A 12907-nucleotide genomic window follows, 5' to 3' on the forward strand; every position below is an offset into this window, starting at 1 on the left:
TTAAAAATCCATTGGTGGTGGCAAAGATTGCCTCATTCTCTGAGAGGCTGCTGCTGGCTCAGGAATCAAAAGAGAAGAAATAAAGCACTAATGCCAGCTGGACTTCACCCGACCTGACCCCGCCTCCGCTAGTTCAGGAAAGTTAGTTCAGCTTCATGACTACCGCTTCCCTCTCCTCCCTCTCTGAGCTTCCCCAATCAAGTAGTGAAGGCTTTTTTTTTTGGGGGGGGGGGGAGAAAACCTGGGTTCAAATCAATCTGAATTCAGCAGGATCGACAATGGAAAAAACAAAGTGCAGAATCAGCCCTGGTCTCAGAAGGTCTGATGTTACAGGTAATATCCAAGATTAGTCTACCATCAGTTGAACTAGATATGAAAATCAAGGTCTTCTTGGCCTAAACGAAGCTAATGGAAATGGATCCACTTGCTTTCCCCTAAGTCTGTGATGAGAATCAGTTTGTGCCTCTTTCTGGTAATATCTTTCTGTAGAGGAAGAAATGTCTACTGCAATGGTCTCAGATTGAACTGTCTCTATCATGGCAACTAATAGACCTAACATTTTGCTAGTAACATCAGATAGACTTAATCTGTGAACTTTCTTTATCCATTACTGTATCTTTAATACCCTGTCTGGGGTTAGAGGTACTTTGAATTGTATTGTGTTTATCAAAGTCCCTAAGTGTATGGGTTCCCTGGAAGGAGTCAGATGACTCTTCTGTAGGTTTAACAAAAAAAAAAAACTACTCCTGTAGTATTTGTACAGTTAAGTTCATATAGTTTTAAACTTAGAATTGCCTTCCAATCTCCCAATTTCTTTGAAACTATAAAGAGTACTGAGTTTACGCCTCTGAACTTCTCTGTACGCGGAACCTCTTCTATGGCCCCTATGTCTATGACGGAAAGGGCAGTGAGGTGGATGCAATCTTGGAACCCTGCATTAGACAATTCATCCTGAATAGACAAGGTTTGAGTCTGTTTCTCCCTCAATTTCTCCTTTCTCTCCAATGTTGTTAAGACACTCCTTTTTGTTGGGGAAACTTCATTTTAAATAATAATAGTCCCACCACTCTGCAGAGCTTAGCTTAGCTGTGATGGTCCTGCTGGAGATGCAGGGCTATCAGGACTGGAGAGATCACTCCACCATGATTCTGGAAAGACATACTAATTTGCATAGGCCTGCATGAAACTAACTGTTCTGCTGGCTCATTCTGTCTGTTCAGGGGGCAAGCAGGGTGGACGTATGCTTAATCATGAACTGGGATCTTGTTATTTTCACCTTTAATCATAGCTCAAATTTAATTCATTTTATACCACACTGCTTGACTTTCCATTAAACCAGCAAGAAAAAATAATTAAGTGGGCTGTAGGCAAAAAATAAATTTATAAATAAATGAATACCCATGTAATTTCTTGTATCATTCAATAAACTTGTCCAAAAAGCAAAACGCAAAAACTCTTCTTCCAAACTTATTATATATACAAAGAGCTGTAATTGCAAAAGTAGGTATGTAGGGAGCTAAAATGTAGGGGTCTGGATTCTCTTCTCATTTATAAACACTATTTTTTCTTTATGTGGGTAATCACCACTAAGTATAAATTGATCAAATGGTTCATACATTTTTTGGAAGATCTGTGTTACTAGAAGAGTTTTCTTTTTGCTTTTTGAACAAGTTTATTGAATGATTTCATGGATAATCATTAGTAAATTTCATGGATAATCATCCTTATCTATGGTTCCTCTATATATTTGTGAAACAGCCTGAGGGGTGGAATGTGTCCGGCTGTCCAAGTTGGAATAGGGCCCATCAGGGTGCGGCCAGCAGCGCTGGCCAATCAGGGTGCAGTCAGCAACACCCTCTGTCCCTGGACTCTAGCCTCTTTGCTCTCAGATGCACTTCAGTGCCTGGAGCCAGGATCAAGTAAGGGGAGAGGGCCCTGACCAAAGGGTGGTGGTGGAGGGCCTGCTAACGAGGGCTACTTGGCCTGCTACTTGGCCTGCTAATGAGGACCACTTGGCCTACTAAGCAGGGCCTGCTAACAAGGACCTCCCAGCCTGCTGACAGCATGCTAAGGAACTCTGTCCTGGGCCTGCTAATGAGCTGACCAGCCCCCACCCACCCCACTTGATCCGGCTGTGAGCTGCAGCCCAAAGCCACCTTAAGCTGCTTTGCCAGGGGCCAGGGTAGGGGACTCTTTCAAGGCCTGTTCTTAAGAACGTGTTTTGAAGCTAGTTAGTAAATAATTTTATTTTTTACCTACATACTACTTTCTTATTTTTTCTTGCTGGTTTCCAAGGAAAGTGGTCTGCCCTTTGATTGCTCAAACTGACTTTTCATTAAGCCTGTCCTTGGCTTGTTCGGGTTTAAATATTCAATAGTATGTTTCAATTCTACAAGGAATTGGTGCATCTAGGTTTTGCTGCATTGTGCCCACTATGTTGAATATGATAGTCATTAAAATCATGTCATAACTTCATACATGCAAAACATTTCCAGTATAGCTTTGGCAGAAGGAAAACCCTACAACTGGTCTGTTCAAAAAAAGATATTGTACACTTCTTTTTCAAAAGAACACTCTATATAATTTATACAGATTTTGCCAGGTAGCATTTACAAGATACAGCTATACCATTTTAAACATATAAATTCAAGAAAAATTAAGTTTTGAAGATGTAGTTGAATTAGCAGTTCTAGAAAATGGAAAAGGATGAGCATAATTCACACTGGTACTACAACAAACATAGCAGTCTTGTTTAATAAATAAATATGGTCATGAATGCTTTTATTTTCCATTGCTATCTACAAGTTCAATAAGCCAATTAGCTAGATAGTCAGTGGTCTCTGAAAACAGTACTAAGTGGAGTGTTATTTGGAACATCAAAGTCTTCTGTGGTGAATCAGATGATCCTCGGTACTAATTGTTAAAATATTTAGCAATTGTTTGTCTCAAATTCAATTTAGAGATATAATTCAATGGCTTCTTTTTGATGTCTACATACTTCCATTAAGCCTACTAAAAGATACAACAACCTGCCCATTACTGAACTTATTAATCAATTCCAGTTCTACATCACCATTATTATTCAGCTCTTGAGAACTATAAATACTTATTTGCCAGCTATCCCAATGTACCAGTGATATGCTCTGGTTTCTAATATCTTTGTATTTAATATACCTACAAGGCAAAGTATAAAGATAGTTTTTAAAATCTGATGCTATATATCACATTTCATCTTCCTCTCTTGGAGCACATATATGACCTGTGCTTTCTCAACTGCACTGGCTCCAGACTGGATGCCAAATCAAATTCAAGGTTTTGGTTATGACCTTCAAAGCTCTCAGTGGTCTGAGACCATTGTACCTTCAGGATCACCTCTTTCTATATAGCCCCCAAAGTGCATTAAGATTCAGCCAGAATTTGCTTAGGGTCCCTGGCCCCAGGGGGATCAAATTGGCCTCAACCAGAGTCTGGGCCTTTTCAGCCTTGGCCCCAGTCTGGTGAGATGCTCTCCCAAGTGACATCAGAACCCTGCGGGACCTCAAACAGTTCCACAGGTCTTGTGAGTCTTTTGTAAATGTACTGAATTGCTGCTATAAAATATGAAATAGTGGTGCAACCAATACCAAAGACCACAGCACAAATAAGCATACTTTGATTCATTTGTGGGACACAAAGCAGTAAATTAGAGAGAGAGAGAGAGAGAGAGAGACAGATGTGTGTGTGTAGGGGGGGATTTGGCTTCCTAAATAGCTTCTCACATGAGCTCTTCCAGCTTGATTCTATCACAAGAAGAAAATTAGTCACTTTGTTCTGTTTAATATGTTTTATGTCCAACTCAAACGCTATGTTCTAGGGCTCAAGCCTGTTAAAAGCCACACTTCTAACCCTGTGTTCTGTTCCCAAAAGCTGAGTATTTTTGAATTGACAGTTGATACGGGGGGAGGGGACGGACAAACTGTTCCAGCTTGGCTGAGACCTGGGAATGAAAGCAGATTCAGGGGCTGAGCCCCAGCTCCAGCTGAAGCCCTGCTTCTGTTATTATTTTACAACTACCCTAGTTCATATTCATATTAGAATAATAAAATTTAATCCAATCCAACTAGAACATCTAATTATTAGTATTTTACAGAGATACTGGCTCATTCTCAGTTTACTGTTAAAGTGCTTCCATGTGCACTAGCTTGTGGCAAGCAGCCAGAAAGTAAAATAATACAGCCAACTGGCACTAAAGAAAAACAACAAGGGTGGTACTATGTATGAGCTGTCTTGGCTGATGTGCCCATTCCTTTACAATCTGAAAGACTAGCGGGGGGGGGGGGGGAAGAGACCAAAAAAGAGAGGCATTTGTTCTCTCAAAGTGGCTCAAACTTGGTAATGGAAGTTTTTGTAGCCCAATTCTCAGGGTGTTTACACAAAAAGAAATCTCACCCATGGACTGGGGAAGAGGAAGGACATTTCTGTGGAAAGTTTTCCAAAACAGAAATGTTTCTGAAAAATATTGCAGTGCTTTCCGTTTCTAAAGATTCACTGATTAATAAAGATAACAATAATTGTAAACACAGTATTACATGAACAATGCAGTTTCAGAAGTGTAATTAATGTTATTCAGATGATCGATTACCTCTAACTGTACAGTCATACATGTATATTTCATTAACTTATATATGTCGGGGGGGAATAAAATAACAATTACATATAACAATCCAAATTTTAAAAAAATTAAATTATGAATGCACATTATTGGTTGTGCAGGTCTAATCAAAACCAAAGCTATAATTCTTCTACAGTGGAAGGATGCTGTAATCAACAATCTGATACAGAACTAACAAGTAATGCATCTGATGCATTTTTTAGCACTGTCTTCTCAAATTTAAATTTAAATGAAATATACTATTGTAATTTCTTTATGTTTTCACAGACGTTTCACTAAAATAATTTTCACATAAAGCTTTGAATGTTTAATTTTTAAATTGCACTTGATTTAATTTTTAAATTGCACTTAAATTGCACTTGATTACCTTTTTCTTCCTAATCAAATATTTCAGCTCAAATATTTGTTACTAGTAGGAAACAAAATGAACTGGAGGTACAATTTAAAATGTTGTTTACAAAACACAAGCCAAAGTAACCTTCCTACATGGATCACACTCTATTTTACTATCCCTATTTTTCTGGAAAACCCACATTACTAGTCCCAACTTAAAATTGGACATATTTCTTGTACATAAATGTGCACATGACTGTAACCTTAACTTTCCCGTTATTTAGCTTTTCTATATTTGTGTTTTGAACAGTAGAAATGCTATCATAAATGCTGCTTTTTACATGAGCCTTGAAAGACATGGGTGTTATCTTTGTGATAATAACACACTTTAAAAACAATATCATATAAAGCCTGTAACAATAAGAAAAATAATAACTGTGTTTGAGATTTTAAACAATAAAGAGAAAAACTCTGTAAACAGCTTGTGGCTTTGCTTCAAAAAAGTTATAGTTCTGATATTACATTTCCCAGAAATAATCCTAAAGTGTGCACCATTGAGTTTATTGATTTATATACTCTCCTTGGCCAATATGGACAGAATTCTGACAACTGTTCAGTCTACTACATGTCCCCTTGACCCATATCCCTTTTGGCTGGTGAAAGCTGGCAGGGAGGAGATTTGGGTCTCCTTGTGAAATTATCAAGTTGTCCCTATCTCCGGGGTCATCCCTAGAGAGGCAGAAAGAGGGAGTGGTTAGGCCACTTTTGAAAAAAAATATTACTAGATCTATTCAACCCAGCCAGCTACTGCCCTGTCTTGCATCTTATGTTTCTGAGTAAGGTAACTAAACATGTGGTTACTGAGCAACTACAAAATTTCTGAAAGAAGCATCGGCTCTGGGTCCATTTCAGTCCAGCTTCTGACATGGCCATAGATTAGAAATGGCTCTAGTTGCCCGCATGGATTATCTCTAAAGACAGCTGGATGTAGTTGGGTCAGTGCTGCTGATTTTTTTAAACCTAACAGCAGCTTTCAATAGAGTTGCCCAATTCCTAGCCAATGTGAGAGTTCAAGGCATGGCCCTTAAATGGCTGCAATCTTTCCTTCAAGTTCAGTGATGGAGGGTGATGCTAGGGGAGAAAGCCTCCCAGTGATATGCCTTGGTGTGTGGCGTTCCACAGAAAGCTGTTTTCTCCCCAATGTTATTTAACGTCTACATCAGGGGTAGTCAAACTGCAGTCCTCCAGATGTCCACGGACTACAATTCCCATGAGCCCCTGCCAGCATTCGCTGGGAATTGTAGTCCATGGTCATCTGCAGGGCCGCAGTTTGACTAGCCCTGATCTACATGTATTCCCTTGCCCAACTAATCTGGAGTTTTGGGCTGGGGTGACCTATTGATGGACAGCCATTGATCAACACCCCTGGACTCTGGCCAGGTATTTAGAGGCTGGTTCAGATTGGCTCAAGTGGAGCTGGCTGAAGTTGAATCCAGTTAAGTCAGAGGTCCTCAGGCTGGCATGCCTTAGATGGGCTGATACAACTCTCGACCATTGGCGGTGTCCAATTAACAATGTCAAGAACCAGCAAATGGCTAGGTATGACTCTGGATACCTTCTTGTCCATGGGGCCCAGGTCACAAATGCTGCATGCTGTCTACTGAAAGCTGACCTAGCCACTGTGATCCATGGACTGGTCACCTCCAGACTAGATTATTACAAGTGTATGTGCAAGTGTATCATAACGACTGTACACATACACATTCTCTAACAAACACAAGCCCTTGGGAATAAGGGTTACTCTGTTTTCATTATTTGCTAGCTTTCGGGGAAAGTGCTACCAGGACACAGATTACCAAGTCAATATGCCACAGCCCAAGTATTTCAGATTTCAATCCTTTTTTAAAAGCACCTTAGTGTATTAATTCCTTGGTCTCAAAAAAGGATTTTAACCCCCTTCCACGTTTCTACATAATGAAGTGAAAGAAAGAGAACCATATATATCTATATGAGCAAAGCAAAACATTAAAGATAATGCAGGAATACACTTCATTGGACTCTTATATTTTTCATAAAAACATGTTGCTTATCATCTCTTCAGGTCCACTCCTTTAGTGACAAGTGTTTCAGGGCCGTGGGGTGGGAATTAACAGGCTGGAAGCATCTTTACAGCTGCCCAAATCCAACCTCCTGCAGAAGCAAGACTCGAAGAAATTGCCCCTGCACAGGCTTCCTTCGTTTAGAAAATGTGCATGCTGCCTCTCCCTAGAGGTGGTGAAGGCAGCTGGAAGAGGATTCAAAGTCCACAAAGGCAGGACAAATAGTAAAGCAAAGGATTGCACATGCAGGGCTTTTTTTTTTTTTTTTTTAAAGCCACATCCCATACATGCGGCCAAGAACAGCGACTATTTCGAGGTTCCAACAGTCAGAGAAGCAGGCAAGGGCAAACCATCTCTGAACGCCTGGTGGCTTGAAAAGCCCACAGGGTCGCCGCCATAAATCAGCTACGACTTGATGCCTTTTCCCACCGCCACCAGTCATGAGAAGGGGTCAATGTCCCCTATGGGCACGAGCTAAGGGAAATCCGCCCGTCACAGCACAGTCCCATGAGAGGAGGAGCGCGCGGCGCGAACTAATCCGCTTTGGTTTTATTTTAGCCCCTTTAAATCGCTGGCCGATCTTTCTCATACGGCAGCCAAGAGACAGGTGAAAACGCCCTTCAAAACTTCCTGCAAGCCATTAATAAACCCCCACGACACTGCTAGAAAGACTCTGCACGACGCTCGGACAAACCGCGTCAAAGTCTCACGCTCCGTCCCCCTGCCCCGCCGGGCGCCTCCTGACAGCCTGGGAGACTGCGAAGCAGGAGGAGAGCGCCCGTGTGCGCATTAAGTCTGAGCGCCTCTCACTGACCTGAGATGCCTCCCCCGACGACAACCACGTCGCACTTGTGGCTCATGGCTGTGGCCGCCCCGCGCCCCGCTGTCAGAGCGTGAAGGAAACGCTTCGCCTGAGCCCGCGCTCCGGTCGGGCGCTGCAGCCCCGGGAAACTTCCTGGCCAGGTCTCCCGGGCACCGCCCCGCCCTCCGCCCTCCGCCCTCCGCCGCCAATCACGGCCCGCGGGACTGCGCTCCCTGGGCTGGGGAGCCGGGCGCGGAAAGGTCGAGCGCTCCCGGCCAGCGCGGCGGCAGAGGAGGAGGAGGGGCGGGGCAGCCCTGGGAAAGGGAGCGGCCGCCGTTCTCACCGAGCGCTGGCTTGGCCCCAGGCAGCCTCCTTGGCCTCTTGCCCTCGCTGCTTCCGAAGGCCCTTCCGTGGTGAAGGTGGCAGGAATAGGTCTGGCGGGCCTCTGCCTTTCGAGAATCGCCGGGGTGGGGGCTGTTGCCTAACGAAAACAGGGGTTTCCCGACATGTTATGCCTGCTTACAAGGTGCTATGATTATCGCCCCCACTACTTGGCAGATATTCCACCGTTAAAGATTACTTTGCATTTTTTAAATCCTCCATACAAATAGAAAACTAACTCGGGAGAAAGATTCTATCTGCATTTTGGGTTGCTGTGCTCTTTTCCTACCGAAGATGTTGTTTTGGGGAGATTGTTGTGCCAGTTGCGAGGAAGGACTGAAGCTTTAGTCATAAGTACAGAGTTCTGGGAGTAAGATCCCATTAGTGACTTGCTTCTGAATAGACCACCTTAAAATTCCTCTTTGGGCAACCAATCCAAATGAACTTGTGGCTAGTTTGGGGGTAATGTCTGCTGAAGAAATGTTTAAGTAATACCAAAGCTGCCCTGAAATAGTTGGAACATAACTCTATTCCAACCCAGCATATGGAACACTTTCAGTTACTATTTAAAATGTTCATATCTCATGTGAAGGTTCTAAAAACTTCCAAAATAGCTTGGTGTTGTTAGATGCGAAGTCATGTCCGACCCATCGCGACCCCATGGACAATGATCCTCCAGGCCTTCCTGTCCTCTACCATTCCCTGGAGTCCATTTAAGTTTGCACCTACTGCTTTAGTGACTCCATCCAGCCACCTCATTCTCTGATGTCCCCTTCTTCTTTTGCCCACGATCGCTCCCAGCATTAGGCTCTTCTCCAGGGAGTCCATCCTTCTCATGAGGTGGCCAAAGTATTTGAGTTTCATCTTCAGGATCTGGCCTTCTAAGGAGCAGGTAGGGCTGATCTCCTCTAGGACTGACCGGTTTGTTCGCCTTGCAGTCCAAGGGACTCGCAAGAGTCTTCTCCAGCACCAGAGTTCAAAAGCCTCAATTCTTTGACGCTCGGCCTTCCTTATGGTCCAACTTTCGCAGCCATATATTGCAATTGGGAATACCATAGCCTTGACTAAACACACTTTTGTTGGCAGGGTGATGTCTCTGCTTTTTAGGATGCTGTCTAGATTTACCATAGCTTTCCTCCCCAGGAGCAAGCGTCTTTTAATTTCTTTGCTGCAGTCCCCATCTGCAGTGATCTTAGAGCCCGGGAAAATAAAATCTGTCACTATCTCAATTTCTTCCCCATCTATTTGCCAGGACCAAAATAGCTAGCAAATCATTAAAACAAACTTACCATCAAGTGTTATATGGAAACTAAATGATATATTTCATAATTAGCCAAAACAATAGCTAAAAGAGCTAAAAATTCAGCCGTAAACAGAGTTACACCTTTTAAACCTGCTGGCATCAGTGAACTTAGAAGAGTAACTCTGCTTAGGAGTGCACTGTAAATCTGCGAGCATATCACCCATTAAAAGCAGAAGTAAATAATGTACGTGGTGTTCATCTGAGTGTTTCTGTGATGGTATTGTTTAATGCACAGCAGCTAGGCAATTAGATTGTTATTAATTGAATTTTAATTGCTATTTTAAATCTTGTAGTATGGGGTCGTGATTACTGGTTTTATAATTTGCCATGGCTCACCATTAATACAAAAATGCAGAATATCAGAAATAAATTTGGTTACAGTTGGCTATGCATGCACATAATGATAAAGTTAAATTCAGCAGGTAGGGAAGACGGCTTCAAGCTTGCAATAAGTTGCCAGGACAGGAACAGAGAAATACTTAGGAACCCTCCCCCCACACACACATCTCCTGCAGAGCGGATTAAATAAAGCGCTAAGGCCTCCTGGGGAGGAGTTAGGACGGGCCCTGTCCGGGATAAAAACTCAGACAAAGAAGACCTCTGAGCCGGTGAGACCTCCTGGCGACCTCTCCTCCTCGTTGGGAAAGGAGCAAGGACACCGCGTCTTCGATGTGGCGTCCCTGTTCCTTTCCCCCCACCCCCAACTACGCTAACACAAACCGCCCCTCGATCCTTCTGTCCTGCCGCCGCTTCTCTAACACCAAACACACGCACCCGACCAACGCCTACTCCCCCCTTGCCCCCCAGACCACTTCCCGAGCCCCTGCCCATTGCTACACTTCCAACCCACCTACCCACCCAGAACAAACCCCCTCACCCCCCATGCCCCTTCCCGCCCCGCCGCCAATTTACACAACCCCCCTCTACACACACAGACACACACGGACGCACCCACCCTTTGATCGCAACCCCCCCTCAATCCCCCGAACCCTTCCAGCGGCTCTGCCCCGGCTCCATGACCCAACGCCCACCCTCCACCTATTGCCCCGCCGGCCTCCCACCCCTTCCCACCCCCACCCCAATCGTTCCTTCCCCCGGCCCCTCGCCACCACCCTCCTTACCGTTATGCCGTCCTCTGCTTTCCTGTCCCTTTGCCAGCCTTCCCGCGGTGCTGCGGCTAGGCCGCATGACCCACGCGGTAGCCGCCATGGACCACGCATGTGCGGACCCCCGCTCATGCCTGCTTGCTCTCGCCGCCTGGAGCTCCTGTAAGGTAGGTGGGGGGGGGAAACAAAGGTCGTTGCTGCCTGTCCGCCTCTCCGCCTCTCCCCCACCCTTCTCCCAGCCCCGGAAACAGCCTTGCCGCGTTGCGCACGCGGTGAGGCTGCTCCTCGGGCTGGGAGAAGGCCCCGCGTCGTTCCTGGGTGGGTGGGTGCCCAGCGCCCTTCTCCCACCCCCGGGATTAGCCTCACCGCGTCTGTGATGCGGCGAGCCTATTCCCGGGGCCGGGAGAACGCCCCAGGTCGCGGTTGAGTTGCCACGGCGCGCCAGCCCCCGGGAAGCCTTCGCCCTGCAAAGGCTTCCCCAAGGAGTGCGGGCCTAGCGCCCATTTTATTTCTGTTTAAAATGGGCTTCATTTCTAGTTTATACATAAGCAGACAATGGATCTTCCTGCCAGCGCGCGCAATTGGTTAGATCAAGGTTTAAGCCAACTGGATCTAGCAGTGCATTGGTCAATTACGCGTATGCTTGGATCCTGCCTCAAGCTCATTCCTTGGCAGATCCACAAACAGAACACAAAGATATATCCCCTCATTATCACTCAGGTGGCAAGTTCTTTTTTGTGTATTTTCCCATACTATCACAGGTACCAAAGGATGCCCACATCTTGGACACTATACATTTTGTCACTGTGGCCATAAGCATATTCAAACGTAATGGTAACACTGTGAAAAGTTAAGTATTTCTCTTCAACAAATATTCCTCTCTTCCCTTTTTATCATTTGAATGAACTTTCAGTTCCCCTTTGAGAAGGAAATAGCCATTAGCAGAGGATCAACTTGCGCTATTTCAGCAGGTTTATAGCCAAACACCGAAATAGAAACTCTAGCTAAGGCATTAAGTTGTCAGTATTTGCTTTAAAAGAGAGTTGCCTGCAGACTATCAACATTAAGCTCACAAGGTAGCAAATATAGGTAAAGAGATAACGTCTAATCCAGATATGTATATCTCGATAAAATGCTTTATGTTTTTTCTATCAGCCTATGGGTTGCTGATTTGCAATTGGTTCTGTTTATCTTTTATACAGCTCCTAATTTGTTTCAAAGAAATTATCATAGTAAATGTCATTTTTCACTTTTTAAACACCTGCAGACATCTAGTGAAATAGGATTATGAGAGAATTTGTTTGTCATTAATGTGGAACTGAAGCTGTAAGAAAATAACATGCCCAAGGACAGATAGAAAATGGTTAACTTTAGGCCTCTTTGTAATTGGTTTAGGTGCTGGTTACTTACGGATATTTTGGGTCATTTCAGACACAACTGTTTTGGCTCCTGACCAAACAAACAAAGCCTCCTGTTCACAAAACAAAGCTGAACTGGCTTATTTTTAATACTCCTTTCTTCCATTTTTCAGGTGATCTTTGTACTTCTGAATCACTCTTGCAAGATATTTGAAATGTCAGCAATGCCACAGGAAGCACTGCCTTTTCCCTAGCACATTCTTTTTGGCTTTAAAAAAATGTTCTGTTGCACTATTGCACTAGAGCAAAATAGCAATTCAGTGCTGAAATAACAGCATTCAGATGCTGGCATCTATCAAGCTGTATAGAAACAAGAGGTGAATAGTAGCTGATTGGAGGATGGGTCTCAGTACCTGCAGTCAATCATAGAATCATAGAGTTGGAAGGGGCCATACAGGCCATCTAGTCCAACCCCCTGCTCAACGCAGGATCAGCCCAAAGCATCCTAAAGCATCCAAGAAAAGTGTGTATCCAACCTTTGCTTGAAGACTGCCAGTGAGGGGGAGCTCACCACCTCCTTAGGCAGCCTATTCTACTGCTGAACTACTCTGACTATGAAAATGTTTTTCCTGATATCTAGCCTATATCTTTGTACTTGTAGTTAAAACCAGAGGACTGCAACCTTTCGGCTGCCGTGGACCGCTGCTCCGAATTGGGGGGAGAGGGCGGCCCGGGGGCCCATGCACGCCATGCCGGCGGCCGCGGCTCCCTCTCCCGGCCCCTCCGGGCCACCAGCCCCAGGGAAGAGAAGCTTGCGGCTCGGCAAGCTTCTCTTCCCTCCCCTCCCGAAACAAGAAGCTTGCCGGGCCGCGAG

General features: G+C 44.5%; 1 protein-coding gene across 2 annotated transcripts in view; it reads right to left on the reverse strand.

Moving 5' to 3' along the window:
• The window catches only part of LOC143840005 (amine oxidase [flavin-containing] A-like), a 62009-nt gene extending 53858 nt beyond the window's left edge, over nucleotides 1–8151 (reverse strand). Inside the window, exon 1 of one of the 2 annotated variants that reach the window (XM_077342866.1) lies at nucleotides 7898–8151. In XM_077342866.1, coding sequence (XP_077198981.1) covers nucleotides 7898–7943 — 46 coding nt within the window. In that variant the 5' untranslated portion in view covers nucleotides 7944–8151. The remainder of the gene's footprint in view (nucleotides 1–7897) is intronic. The other variant, XM_077342867.1, reaches the window with a different exon arrangement.
• Nucleotides 8152–12907: the final 4756 nt, after the last annotated feature.

The sequence above is a fragment of the Paroedura picta genome, chromosome 6 (genome assembly GCF_049243985.1).
Source record: "Paroedura picta isolate Pp20150507F chromosome 6, Ppicta_v3.0, whole genome shotgun sequence".
Taxonomy (NCBI): Eukaryota; Metazoa; Chordata; class Lepidosauria; order Squamata; family Gekkonidae; genus Paroedura; species Paroedura picta.